General features: G+C 42.8%; 1 protein-coding gene across 7 annotated transcripts in view; it reads right to left on the reverse strand.

The window, feature by feature from the left end:
* Positions 1-15304, reverse strand: part of LOC147028344 (CYFIP-related Rac1 interactor B-like) — a 69933-nt gene that overhangs the window by 49082 nt on the left and 5547 nt on the right. For 3 of the 7 annotated variants that reach the window (XM_085878661.1, XM_085878655.1, XM_085878662.1), the window contains one exon: positions 995-1105. In XM_085878661.1, the coding sequence (XP_085734787.1) occupies positions 995-1067 (73 nt within the window). In that variant the 5' untranslated portion in view covers positions 1068-1105. Of the gene's footprint in view, positions 1-994; positions 1385-15304 lie in introns of all 7 variants that reach the window. The other 4 variants (XM_085878657.1, XM_085878658.1, XM_085878659.1 and 1 more) reach the window with 2 other exon arrangements.

A 15304-nucleotide genomic window follows, 5' to 3' on the forward strand; every position in this document is an offset into this window, starting at 1 on the left:
TGTCCATCCAAGGGACGGCACACACATTGATGAATCACCATGCCTGTGAAACACCAGGATGATAGTTTATAGCTGGGTCGGGATTCTAACCCAGGTTGGACAGCTTACAGGCGAGTGTGGCTCTGGATAGTATATGGTACATAAAAATCCATGAGGTATAATGGGGTAAAACCCTCCCCACCTCCTTCCTCTCACGTATTTGTGATAACTTTTTGCTCAACTTTAAGTGCTCTTCTTCCATACACCTTACTCGGACTTTTAAACAGTTATTTTCTTTTAAATAACTTACAAATTCGAGCCACCACCTGTCGTGGGTAAGGGGTGGAAGTCCTGAGGGACGGGGAGGGCAGGATGTGAGACCGGAAGGAGGATGGGGTTGGAGGAGGGAGGGGAAGGTGTGGGGTAGGAGTCTGGAGGGAGGGGGAAGGGGTGGGAAACAGGCGGGGAAGGGGGAGGGCAGGATGTGAGACCAGAAGGAGGATGGGGTTGAAGGAGGTGGGAGGAGGTAGGGGAAGGTATGGAGTGGGAGTCTGGAGGGAGGGGGCTGAGGTGGGAGGATGGTGGGTTGTGAGTCCAGATGGAAGGATGTAAGTCAGGAGGGGAAGGGGTGGGAGTCCAGATGGAAGGGGTGGGAGTCAGGAGGGGAAGGGGTGGGAGTCAGGAGGGGAAGGGGTGGGAGTCAGGAGGGGAAGGGGTGGGAGTCAGGAGGGGAAGGGGTGGGAGTCAGGAGGGGAAGGGGTGGGAGTCAGGAGGGGAAGGGGTGGGAGTCAGAAGCGGGATAGATGGGTGGGAGTCAGGAGGGGAAAGGATAGGAGTCAGGAGGGAAGGGAGTTCAGAGGGAGAGAAGGGGGTGCGGTAAGCGGAGAGACAAGTGCCATAGGTACCTTTGCTGTATAATAATAATAATAATAATAATAATAATAATAATAATAATAATAATGGGGATGAGGATATATTTAGAAAGACAAGATGACATGACTTGTTGCAAACTCACTTTCGAAGTCGAGGAAGAAATTTGGACCTTGCTCCAGGTCAGGGCTGTTCAGCACCTTCAGAAGGTTTCCCATCGCAGAGTAGAGCAAAATGAAGGAGAGAAGATGGGCAGCTTCGAGAGAAACAGAGAAAAGTGATAAAAGGTCGTGAGAATATGAGGATGCTGAAAAGAAATGGAGAGATGCAAGTGGGGAGGGGGAGAGGGGTTTGGGTAACACAAGAGTAAAAGGACGTGCAAGAAGAGGTGTAAAAATATCACCAGGAAATAAAAAGAGGTTTAAACAAGATGGTAATAGTGGAGATGTGAAGAGAAAGGGAAAATGCAGAATAAACAGAGTGAATAGTTAAAGAGTAGGGATGTGGTGAGGAAGAGAGAACCAAGGAACATGGCCTGTGAAAACACACACACACACACACACACACACACACACACACACACACACACACACACACACAGTTATATTTTATGATTGTTCCCATCTGGACACACATAATGACGTTTTGTACTAATGTCCTTGTAACTCATGATACACACAGTTCCTCGTTAGTATCGTGGCAAGTATCCCCGCCTGCCACGTGGGAGACCGGGGTTTGGGGAGGTATTTTTTATTTATTTATTACATAACTAGACTCCGTGATGTGTGGGGTCGGAGCATCTGCCTGAGTGTGCGAGGTCGGTGGTTCAAATCCTGGGTGATCCTCACACCAAAGACTTGTTGAATGTTCCTTGCTGCTTCCTTGTTTGACTAGATCAACATTTAAAAGCATAGAGCACGTGATGGACAAACAACCACACCTTGGTCCCCATTGGCAGGCTTTGATGGGCCTAAAATGGCCTCCTCCTGTGTTCAACATACTTTGAGGAAGATTATTATTATTATTATTATTAACCCCAATCCGAACAAAATAGATGGAGGCTTATATCAGTTGTCAGGTTTGTTTCTGCAATCTGTGCCCACAATCTTAAAATTTGGGAGTTTTTTTTAGACCCCTGAGGAGAACTGAAACCACCATTTAGGGTTTTTTGTTTTTTCCTGTCAATGTCCAAGCTGTATCTCAGTGTGCTGGGATATTTGGAATGAAATTTTGCATCAATGATGGGAATGCAAAGTATGTGAGGTTGACTCATTCTTAAGGTCATGACCTAATTATGGAATTTAACTTTTTTTTGTCCCCTACCTCTCCAACGGGTCAGAGATGGGGGACATTAAAAAGAGCTCTGACCGATCATCTCAACATGTGCTTTTCTGCACACTATATTTCAACCAGAGAGTTGGTGTCAAAGCCACCCAATGCTCGCCTGTTTATACATTTATCGTTTTTAAAAGACTCGTCTAATAATATTTTTTTATAAAGCATTGCAGTGAAGTCTGATCCAAATAATTTTAAAGCAATATATGTATTTGTATATTGTAATCAGTAAAAAAATAGTGTGGTAGATAAAACCATGAGAAAGGAAATAACTTGCACCAAAAACTTTAACATTTTCACGCTCACGCTGATGCTCACGCTCACGCCGGGGGTATCGCTATAGCTCTCTGTTCTTCGAACAGGCGAGCTAAAAACCGTTGAACATTTAGCTTTCATCTTGCAGATATCTATTCCTCATGACATTATTTCAACCTGATTCGATCATAGCTGTGATTGACTGAATTTTGTTGCTATGGCAACCATCTCGGTAGCTTGGCTTGTGTACGTGATATTTCAAAAACCGTTCAAGATTTAGCTTTCATATTACCCAGATCTATTCCTCATACAACCCAAAAAGCGGGAGACCTCAAGTATCAGATCCTTGCAGCAATAACTCGACTAAGGATTGTCCGATGAGAACAAAATTCTCTTTTCAAGATACTCTACATCGTGGCCATAATATCTTGTCACCCCTTGTAAAAGTTGACATTGCCTTTTATAATATTAGCTGACAACACTGAAGGGTTCTATAAATTATACCACATCAGGGTGTTTCAAAAATATTGATACAACTTTGACTTCCCGCCATTTCTTTGTTTTTATATGTATATCGTTTTCCTTTTGAGGGTTTGGTGGTGTTCTCGTGGTCTTTGTTCGCTGGGATTTCTAGCTCCGTAGCTCAATTATGCCATTGATAGTGAAGCAGAAGACAAAAGTGGTGGCCCTGTGGTACGAGACCATCATATGGAAACACCCACCCCCCCCCCCCCCCAGAAAATGTTGTTGTCGTTGTGGATGGCACCGCTCAAGTGGAAATGGGTTTAATCACTGAACCATATCAGGATGATCCAGTTTGGGTACCGCTCCATCCTGTCACTGAGCCGATTGCACATATGAATTCAGCTTCTCATGTCATCCTGATTCAGTTTATGCCTAATAAAGATGATGGATGGGAAAAGCTTCAAGTCTTTTGTGAGGATACGCCAAACTGATGTTGGTTTGATGCCTAGCTCCCTGGAGCACCGGCGGTGGGACTTCATGGGACTGTCCACTGCAGAGTACCACACGGCCTCAATGTTGGCTTGGCTCTTGGTTACTGATGCTGGCCTGCCACTGTTGCCCTTGCTCTTGTTGTGCACTCTACCCTTGTGCTCAAAATGTTTCACAATATGTTGAATGGCACAATTTGTGTGGCCGTCACGTGTTCTGAGGTCGTATTCCCGGCCGAACCTCCGACGGGTGTCTACATATGATTTAGTCTCATACCACAGAGCCACCACTTTTGTCTTCTGCTTCACTGTCAATGGCATAGTTGAGCTACGGAGCGAGAAATCCCAGGAAAGAAATACCACGATAACACCACCAAATCCTGTAAAGGAAAATGGTATAGGTAAAACAACAACAACAACAACAACAAAGAAATGGCAGGAAGTCAAAGTTCTATCAATATTTTTGAAACACCCTGTACATTTACAGTACGCTTTTACATTATTGCACATTTTACATCATACGACTCGAGCCTTAAGTGTCCGTTCGATCAATTTGTGCTCCGGCCTTGTCATTACAGTGAATAAATTTGTGCCACGCTCTGTGGGGCATTTTGTGGAGCATTTTTGGGGTGATACGATTAAAAGTAAGTGTCACTTCACATGGTTATGTTCACGCAATCTGAAAATAGTCGAAAAAGGAAACGAATTATAACACTATGCACACAAAGGCAATGTCATTTTCATAATGGGTAACAAGACATTGTGGCCACTCTGTAGAATCTAAATTAAGGTGCATTTATACTTAGTTATATCATACACCTCCAAGTGAAAGGTTGAGGTCAAATGGTGGTCTGAAAAAAGATAACGTCTTTTGTCATCGCTCAATTTTGACAATGGGGAATCTCAAAGACCGCTTGGCCTTCCAAGATGTTGTTGTATTATAATAGTGTACCTGCATTGAAGTTGTGCACCTGATATTTGATTAGGGTTCTTGACGTCTTTTTTTCATATTGTGACCTAATTAACAAAAAACACCTTTTTGATCATTACTTGAATAATTTTCCTCCAATCTTCATGATGTTGAGTTTTTGGATAGATTGTACATGGGGACACATTCTCTTAATTTACACTCCATCCCTAAATATTGAAGGTCAAGGTCATATTGTGGTCCGAAAAAAATATGGCCATCATTGGATCGAGGGTGCCGGGGGAGGTTCACACTTGGTGATCGATTTGTGAATGCAGATACCGAGTTATTGCCACCACCACCGAAGGTGGAGAGAGATTGTGTATTCACCCATGTTTGTCTGTTTGTGAGCAGGATATCTCAAAAACTTATTTACAAACTACAAGACAAAACTTGGTTGATGAGTTGGGTGTGTGACAAGAACGAATTGATAAGATTTCGATAATGATCCCAATCTGGATCCCAATGTGGATACTAGGATTAAATATATATATATATATATATATATATATATATATATATATATATATATATATATATATATATATATAAACACATTTTTTTTTTTAAAGTGATTCTTCAGCATTGAAAGATATGAGCCAAAAAACGATATGAGCATGATATCTCAAAAAGTTGTGGATGGATCTGTACGAAACTTGGTAGACAGGTTGAGTGTGTGACAAGAACAAATTGTTTAGATCTTAGTGAGGATATGGATCAGGATACTAGAATTTAAAAGTGATTCTTCACAATTGAAAGACCGGGCCAAAAACTGTATAGTAGTACGATATTTCAAAACGTTGTGTACAGATTATGACAAAATTTGGTGGATTCGTTTGGTAGGTGACAAGAACAAGCTGATTAGTTTTAGCTTCATGTTCCAGCCTATCAGTGAGATGTAAAAAGTAAATTGTTCAGCTTGGGGAGGTGTGCACTCTACCGAGTGCTGTTCCAGTTATTAGTCCCCTACAATTTCACTGGAGGGGACTTTAGGTTTGCTTTCTGTCTGTCCATCCCACCTGTGGTTTTTCTGACTTTTTTCCCCATACCATTTAATATATTCAACTGAAACTCGGTACATTGCTTTATTATGATAAGTTACAGAACAAGTTTGAGTTTCGGTGCGTTGTCAATTTTTCAGAGTTATGCCCTTTTTAAACTTATAAAATATCACATACTAGCAGAGGTACCCAGGGTTTCCAGGCAACGCCAGGTCCCTCTTCCCACCTCACCCCTTCCCCTGCCTCCTCCCATCCCACGAGGGACGAATTCATCGATATGGCTGAAATAAGTGATGGTATAAGATGTTTATCCTAATTGCCATGTAAGGAATCTGGGGTGTGTTCAGTTACCAAGTTTCTTGTTGCACACTCAGCAAGTAGCTAAAAGCACTCAAAGCAAGCACTCCATTAGAAACCGTTCATAAGGAACGGCTGGCTTGGCAAGCGCAAGCTTGATGCTTGGTAACTGAACACACCGCTGGACATCTCAACAGCATACAGTACATACAAAACACTGAAAAAACACTTTAGCTCTTATACGAGCCTATTATTTACTTCACATAACGTGCATTATGTGTCCATCAGTTTGTTTATAAGCTTTGAAAAGTCAGGCGAAAACCAAAAGTTTTTTAAAAATGAAATATCACAATTTTCTTACCTCTGCATTTGAGAATCAACATACCTTCATTGGGCGGTGTGTATTTGACCGCTGCCACGATCACTGCGGCTAAATGATGCATTACCTCATTTGAGCTGAAGTCAAAATGTACCTTTGTGAGATGCATCAGTAGTTTATGCTAATATATGCATTCATGGATGCACCAGGACGTGGTTAAGGGGGGTCATGTGACCCACCCATGTTCCGATGCTGTGCTGTGCTGTGTTATGCCCGTGTCTGGATTAAACCTTTCGTTCCCACTTCAGAGCCTTCGTCCCTATTTATTGAGTACATTACACTTTGTTTCCTCAAAATGGTACCATTATATAATCACAGAAGACACATTGTTCAGTCTTCAAATTTTACATCAGAGGCAGCTATGAACCTTCAAAGCAATGCGCAGCGAAAAAGGCAGCAGAGATTTCTGGATGGCTGGAGGGAAAGGAGTGGCCTGGCCAATGGGCAGTGCCTGTGACCCACCCAGACACAAACTCAACTTTATATAATTAGATTATATAGTACATGGGTCAGTGCTCAGCTGCCCTGACCCCTCCTCAATGCTTCACACCCATTGCTTCACAATTAAAATCACGTGCCACCATTCCTATATTATTTGATTAAAATCACATGCTATATTATTTGATCTCGTTACACAACAGTATGCTCTCAGTACTCCTTACATGTGTTTCGTGACAATTTTAGATCCATCATGTCTGGAAAATGGCCTGCGAGTGACAGTGCTAAGAATGTTTCCAAGTAAACAAGGAAAAGCTTCGACCTTTACACTTCCTGCATTTCTAGGCAGTGAAGAAGGGTCTGGGAGGCACTGGGTTCATGGATTTGCCACACATCAATGCAGTAAAAATAAGTAAAACAGCAATCAGAGATTGGACTCTCGCCAGGACTTGTTTTGTGTGGTGTATTTTGTGTGGCGTTTGTGTACTGGTGTGTTACATAATTGAGACGTAATTAGAACTGCCACTTTATAACTGCTGGCAGTGATGACCGGGTACTAAGACGTCCCACTTTGATGCAACCCCGCTTTGATTGGACACCTGGCCCTGACCCATGACGTTTTTTTTATTATTCAATTTAATTCAGAATGGGATTAAAATAAATTCAATTCAAATCAAATGGAAGACCAAGTATCCAATCCTGCATTGGAGTAATCAGAAGGAACCCAAACAAACAAAATTAAAGATGGTCATCAGGAGGAACCTGGATAGGATTCACATTTCAGCTGCTACTCCTCTACCCTCAACCTAATCCAGGCACGGCAAAGTGAGCCTTATTCAAAAAAAAAAATCATAAATGAAAAAAAGAAAAGAAAAAAAAAAGTCATTAAATTAAATAATTTTGGCTGCCAGACCATGTGTACGACCAAGTTGAAATTCAGAACATATATTCCACATCACTGCCAGACCACAATTGTGAAATTTCACGTCAATTGATTAAGCGGTTCCAGAGAAAACATTATTTAATATTTTCTTAAATCCAACTGATGTCACACAAACAAACAAACAAACATAAACAAACACAAACAAACAGACAGACCCAAATGCAATACACTCTCCTTCGGCAAGAGTAACTAGAGTTCATAGAACATGATACCCCATGCAGCGTCCAACTTTATACTTCTATTTTAATAAAATAATAATTTTGAAGATCGTTTAAAAAAAAAAACCCACTTCACATGGCACACCCACTTCCCAGGGGCTGCGCTTGACAGCTCCATTTACATACACCACCCGATATGGAACACGACTAAGTACTGCAAAACCGGAGGTTCTTGGAAGTATTATGAAGGCAATTTGTGTTCTACAGTGTTCGAGTACATAATTCAATTTAAACAAGGAAAAAAAAAAAAAAAGACATAAAATGCCACAGCCCCCGTTGTTTTAGTAATTTTGCTGGACAGAGTTAAAGGGCTAGCCCATATATATTTACAACTAAAATGGCCGCCAATCTACCAGTCGGCCATCTTTGATCAGATCGCAAAAGAAAGTGAGGTGCACATGCATGCCATCATTTGCCGTGCTTTTGCCAAGTTTGAACAAATTCGGACTATGCATGTCCGAGAAATGGTTGGGGGCATGCTTAAGTAACAAAATGGCCACCAGTCGGCCATCTTGGATCTGATCTTGACTAAAAAAATGACGTGCATACGTCAGCCATCATTCAATATCTGTTAGCCAAGTTTGAACAAAATCGGTGAATGCATGTCCGAGAAATGATTGAGGATATGTTTGATGTCAGTTGTTTTTACAACTAAAATGGCTGCCAGTCTGCCATCTTTGATCAGATCGCAAGATAAAGTGAGGTGCATGTGTATGAATAAAGTTGTTTGACATTCCGGGTGTCTGCGAGTGCTGGTGGTTTTATTTAGTTTCCGCACGTTTCCGATCGCTAATCGCTTGCCAAGCCAGCGCGGCAGCGCAGCCATATTAAATACCGTCCGGAGACAACCGCGGTATCAAACAATGTGCAAATTTTACAAATGAACGTGTTTTTAGCAGTTGTAACTGGTGAAAAGGTCAATTCCACATTTCAAATTTTGAAATTCGGTTCAGGTTAAGCGATTCTAGAGGTTATCACATTTCAGCTGTAATGCTTATAAACGTCCAGAGTTGTGCTTGCACATTATTTGATATTCCGGATGGTGATCATCTCCGGACGTGTCCGGACGGTGTTCGTCTCTGGGCCGTGTTTATCGTATGACCGGTAGAAAATGGATTTCAGACATTATTTTGTTTCCATCTTCACTGTTATTCTATCCAGAATCATTTTGATGAGACAGTATGAATCGTAATTAACGCTCCACTGCATGTGTCCCTTCCCCTCATCTCACCTCACATTTACCTCCTCCATCCCCATACTACTCTCTGGACATTTATAAAAATTAGCAGAGTGCATGCCATACGGGCGATCTTGTTCTAAGCATGCACGTTCTTCTGACGCATACCATTATTTGGGCAGTGTACAAGCAAGTGACAGCTTCGTATAGGAAAAAAAAAACAAAATAACCCGGGTTACGTGCATGAAACAAAAACATACCTACTGCTTATAACTCAAAACACCTCACTGCAAACATGGGGACAGGAATACCACACTGTAAATGGTAGAGACTTGTAATACCCTCCCCCACCTGGAGACACCCCCATCCCCCTCCCCTCCAAGACCACTGGCAAAGATAAAACCAGCTCTATACATTAATTGGAGTTATGCTGATCCTTTGTAGCAAGTCTGGATGTAATTGGCCCAGAACTGTAGGAGGAGTAGCTCAACAAACAAACACACAAACCCACAAACGCCGGTCCATGAATTATAATAAGCATTATGGCTGCAATGCTATAAGCTCGAGAATCTATTAACCTGAACCAAATTTCAAAATTGAAGCTGCGGAACTGAACTTGGACGAACTGCTGCCAATTTGCGCATTGTTTGATACTCCGGTCGTCTCCAGATGATGTTTAATCTGACTGCGCCGACTTGGAAAGCGAATAGCAATCGGAAACGTGCAGAAACGAAATAAAGCCACTAACATTCAGAGAAGGAGACTCCAGGGTATTACAAGTCTACACCATTTACAATGTAGTATTCCTGTCCCAACATTTTCCAGTGCAATGAGGTGTTTTGAATTACTAGTTCGTGCCCGTACGTGCATTCCCGTATGTGTGTGCCTGTACGTGCAAAAAAAAGAAAAGAAAAAAGCATTGTGACGTCAATCGTGACGTCAATCGTGACGTCATAGCACCGTGTACTGTCATTGGTTTGGTAAATAAATGGCCATAACTTGGGAACCACTTGTCCGATTAATATCAAACCATGAAAAGGCACATCCACAGGGCCCCAGGAATATACATGGCAAGTTTCAATTAGATCGGACCAGTGGTTGTCGACCAGTGGTCGTAGACAGACACACAGACACACACAGAGATTGCTGGAATTATAGATAGACTAGTGCATGCCCATAGGTGCGTGCCCGTAGGTGCGTGGCCATACGTGCAAACAACAACAAAAAAAAAACTTTCAAACCGCGTGCCAGAAACAACAACCACACAGGCCGTTCCTTCGCTCTCACGTGCCCGTACGTGCAAAAAAATAAAGAATTCAAACCGCGAGCCAGAAACGATAACCACACAGGCCGTTCCTTCGCTCTCGCGTCCCTGTACGTGCGTGGCCGTACGTGCAAGCCAAAAAATAATAATAATTTAAAAAAATATACCATCAGAGATGGGGAATCCCCCGCCATTGAAAAATAATTTAAATCAGATAAGCGGTTTTCCATTTATTACAAAAAACATTTTTTTCAAGATGGCCACCCCAGTCGCCCAAAATCAATAGGGTTCTTCCTTTTCAGGTGGTACATGTGTGACCCAAATTTCAAATCGATATGGCGAAAAAATATTTTTTTCATGATGGCCACCCCAGTCGGCCATCTTGGATCCGGCCACGCCCAAAATCAATAGGGTTCTTCCTTTTCAGGTGATACATGTGTGACCCAAATTTCAAATCGATATGGCGAAAAAAACATTTTTTCAAGATGGCCACCCCAGTCGGCCATCTTGGATCCGGCCACACCCAAAATCAATAGGGTTCTTCCTTTTCAGGTGGTACATGTGAGACACACAATTTCAAATCGATATGGCGAAAAAATATTTTTTTCAAGATGGCCGCCCCAGTCGGCCATCTTGGATCTGGCCACGCCCAAAATCAATAGGGTTCTTCCTTTTCAGGTGGTACACGTGTGACCCAAATTTCAAATCGATATGGCGAACAGTTTATGAGTTATCGCACTCACAGCTATAAATGTTGACGCCATAAATATTGACGCCCAGCCAGCCAGCCGGACGGACGACCGCCCCAGTCGGCCATCTTGGATCCGGCCACGCCCAAAATCAATAGGGTTCTTCCTTTTCAGGTGGTACATGTGTGACCCAAATTTCAAATCGATATGGCGAACAGTTTATGAGTTATCACACTCACAGCTATAAATGTTGATGCCCAGCCAGTCGGACGGACGACTCGGGTGATAACAATATCCCCCTTCTGCCACGCGGCGGGGGATAAAAAAAAAACTTTCAAACCTCGAGCCAGAAACAACCACACAGGCCGTTCCTTCGCTCTCGTAAACGACGACTGAATTGGGGCATTGCGTTTATCGAAAATGCGCATAAGAAATCATGTGTGCCCGTATGGAATGTTCACATGCTTTCCACGAATTATGTTTGCATTGAAGTAACAACTGCTGTGATACTTCCACACACAGAGTTAATTAAAATCCAAATTAAAATCAAGTTTACCTCCCTGTCTTTGCTTGCTATGACATTCACTGCCCTTGACCATTGCCACTCCAACGCCAAGGCAACCAAGGCACCGATCGATCCCCATCGTAACCGGCACGGCACGTGACATCATTGTCGGGCGGCCGCGCACCAGCCTACGCGAAGTTAAGTCCTCACTGTCTGGAAGTTTGCATATCGCAGTTACGATTATTCGCAATTTAGTTTTAATGGTCAATTATTCAATTAGCGCCAACGTATTTTGCCTTTTCGCAATGTCATCGCAAGGAAAAACACAAAGAGAAGACAAGAGAGAGAGAGAGAGAGAGAGAGAGAGAGAGAGAGAGAGAGAGAGAGAGAGAGAGAGAGAGAGAGAGAGAGAGAGAGAGAGAGAGAGAGAGAGAGAGAGAGAGAGAGAGAGAGAGAGAGAGAGAGAGAGAGATAGAGAGAGAGAGAGCGAGAGAGAGAGAGAGAGAGAGAGAGAGAGAGAGAGAGAGAGAGAGAGAGAGAGAGAGAGAGAGAGAGAGAGAGAAAACGTATGTACAAAAAAGAAAAAAAAAAAACTTTCAAACAACCACACAGGCCGTTCCTTCGCTCTCGTAAACGACGACTGGATTGGGCATTGCGTTTATCTATACATGAGCATAAGAAATTGAGAAATTATTAGAATACATTAACTCATCACTATCCGGAAGTCCGGAAGTTGTAACCCATAATGGGGAACGCGGCTGAGGTTCTCTTCCCCATCGGCCACGCCTACGCAGCAACGTGTCTTGTCATTGGTTGGTAAATAAATGGCCGCAGCAACGTGTCTTGTCATTAGTTGGTAAATAAATAGCCATAACTTGGGAAGCACTTTTCCGATTAATATCAAATCTTGAAAAGGCACATACTCAGGTCCCCAGCAATATACCTGGCAAGTTTTAATTAGATCGGACCAGTGGTTGTCGAAAAACAGCGGTCTGTCTGTCTGTCTGTCTGTCTTTTTCTCTCTTTTTCTCTCTTTTTCTCTCTTTTTTTTCTCTCTCTCTCTCTCTCTCTCTCTCTCTCTCTCTCTTTTTCTCTCTCTCTCTCTCTCTCTCTCTCTCTCTCTCTCTCTCTCTCTGTCTCTCTCTGTCTCTCTCTCTCTCTCTCTCTCTCTCTCTCTCTCTCTCTCTCTCTCTCTCTCTCTCTCTCTCTCTCTCTCTCTCTCTCTCTCTCTCTCTCTCTCTCTCTCTCTCTCTCTCTCTCTCTCTCTCACACACACACACACACACACACACACACACACACACACACACACACACACACACAGCTGGAATTATAGATAGATAAAGCAGTATGTATGCTTTTACTCCTGCATGCAACCGGGTTATTGGTTTTTTGCCTCCACAGAGCTGTTAGTTGCTGATAAACTGCCCAAATAAAGGTTTTCATCAGAAGAATATGTTTCATGCTTGGAACAAGATCAACCATAGGGCAGGTACTCTTGTGAATATAATATAATATCAAATAATACAATATCTTCTTCTTCTTCTTTCGGCTGCTCCCGTTAGGGGTCGCCACAGCGGATCATCCGTATGATCCGCATAGTGATTTGGCACATGTTTTACACCGGATGCCCTTCCTGACGCAACCCTGGTCGCCTCTTACGACACAGGGATATGGTACACCTATTTTAACCGGGGTATACACCGGCCCAGTACTCTGGTACTCATTTCGCCGACCTCGGAAGTATGACAGGCTGAGTCAACCCCCTGGTGTATTAATTCAGTGGCCCAACGGGGCTTGAACTCAGGACCTTTTGGATCCCAAGCCGCTGCCCTAACCACTGCGCCAACACCAGGCATCAAATAATACAATATATCTATACTAATAAATGTCAGAGCATGTCAGTGTGTCAGTGTGTCACAAAACATCACTTTTGTAATTGCTATAGTTTTCAAATTAGGAGCTTGGAGCGATTTCATGCATTATATGATGCATAATCTACTCTCAAGGACAAATTGAACGACATAATCGAAATATAATTTGAGTTTGGAGGATCGGATCATGTGGACTAAACTCGAAAATCTGGAGCGAAATCTGAAAATGTTAAGAAATTGGTGATGTTTAGTTTTTTTCAGGTACGTGCCATGATCTATCAGCTTGCTATTGCTTGCCAAGCCAGGTGTTCCTTATCAACCATTTCATTGGAGTGCTTGCTTGAGTGCTTCAGTCACGTGGTGAGCACCCGACAGTCGATAGCGGTACAGTTCGTGTCCCGATCAGTATGTACAGTCAGCATTTGCTACAAGGTAGAGGAACATATGGGTAGATTTGGATCTATAAAGGGATTCTCTGTGGTTGTGTGGGTGTGTGGATGTGTGGGTGTGTGTGCATGCCCGCACGCCTGGTTATGGGTGCCGTGGTGGCAAAATTTCATCCCATATCTTATGATGATGATGATGGAAGGTGGAGATTTTAACTTTTAACATCAGCAGCATACAAGCAATCATGTTTTCCTTTATCCTTGTGGCTGTTTCTAAAACAAATGGTTATTATATATGAACCGGGTGTGCTTCATAAAGGTTACATGGTGTCTCTTTCTGAGTTTCAAAGTAAAATACATTTGATAAAACCCAATTTCCGAGCCGTTTTGCTGTATTGACATGTTTTCCAAATTACCGAGCCAATATTTTTTTCTACCCATCATGACAATTGCCAACTGTTTATAAAGATTAATATTTTTGCACATCTCCTTGAAACGTTGAAAATGCTACGTCATTTTCAAAATTTGTTTCTTGAAATACCCCCCAACACAAGGGTGAAATCCACTCAAGGTTTTTGGATTGTATCCAGAACGTACTGCCAGCCAAGCACTAATAAATAGTGTGCGTGTGTGTGTGTGTGTGTGTGTGTGTGTGTGTGTGTGTGTGTGTGTGTGTGTGTGTGTGTGTGTGTGTGTGTGTGTGTGTGTGTTGTTCATAAAGCATAACATTCTCTGTCTGCTGACTCCCATCCTATCAACTCTGTCTCTGTCTCTGTCTCTCTCTCTCTCTCTCTCTGTCTCTGTCTCTGTCTCTGTCTGTCTCTGGAAATGTCCGGGCAGCGATTATGTCTGGACGGTGTTTGTCTTCAGACGTTTCCGGGTGGGAGTTTGGCTCCGAACTGTGTATATCTCCTGACATGTTCGGGCGGTGTTTGTCTCTGGGCAGTATAAATAAAGTATAACTGGTAGAAAATGGATTTCAGACATTATTTTGTTTCCATCTTTACTGTTATCCAATGCAGAATCATTTTTATGAGACAGTATGAATCGTAATTAATGCTCCACTGCACGATTCTTCCTCTCACCTAACACTGCCTTTAATTCCCCCACACCTCTCTCTCCCTCCCCCCTATTAGTATTTCCATCAGTGAAGCGATGGGTGCCATTTTCTCGTAATATAATATAACATAACATAACATAACATAACATAATATAATATAACAATATATTGTTACGAATTTCAGAATCTGGTCTGATGAATGCATCCACACATCCAGGTCCTCAGACAGTTATTTCCTTAAATGCATGTTCAGATTAGCCCCATCCCCATGTCGAATGGGATCTTAAATGTGATGCATTGAGAAGGGTAAAGGATAGATCCCCTCTCTTATGGGAAGCTTTTTTCTTCACGACAGACACGTTCACACACATTTCTTTCACGAGCTCTGAAGCCCGCCTTTTTCGAGAGCACACTGGTCGTCATGGTAACCGTGCGCCAGTGGGGCGGGGTGAGCTTGGGGCGGACTGACCGGCGGAGACGGCCCGGAGATATAAAAACGAGCGAGAGGTACGTTCTGAGAGAAAAGCATGAGGAGAAAAAAAAGCGTGGGAAGAGAAAAAGTGTGAGGAGAAAAGCGTGAGGGAAAAACCGTGAGGAAGAAAAGCGTGAGGAGAAAAAGTGAAAGAGGAAAAAGAAAAAGTGAAAGGAAAGAGGAAAAAGCAAAGGGCGAGAGAAGCGAGAAGAAAGCGGGGGTGAAAGAAAGCCAGGGAGGGA

The sequence above is a fragment of the Eptatretus burgeri genome, chromosome 4 (assembly GCF_056783735.1).
Source record: "Eptatretus burgeri isolate ZD-2024b chromosome 4, Ebu_testis_v1, whole genome shotgun sequence".
In the NCBI taxonomy this organism is placed as follows: domain Eukaryota; kingdom Metazoa; phylum Chordata; class Myxini; order Myxiniformes; family Myxinidae; genus Eptatretus; species Eptatretus burgeri.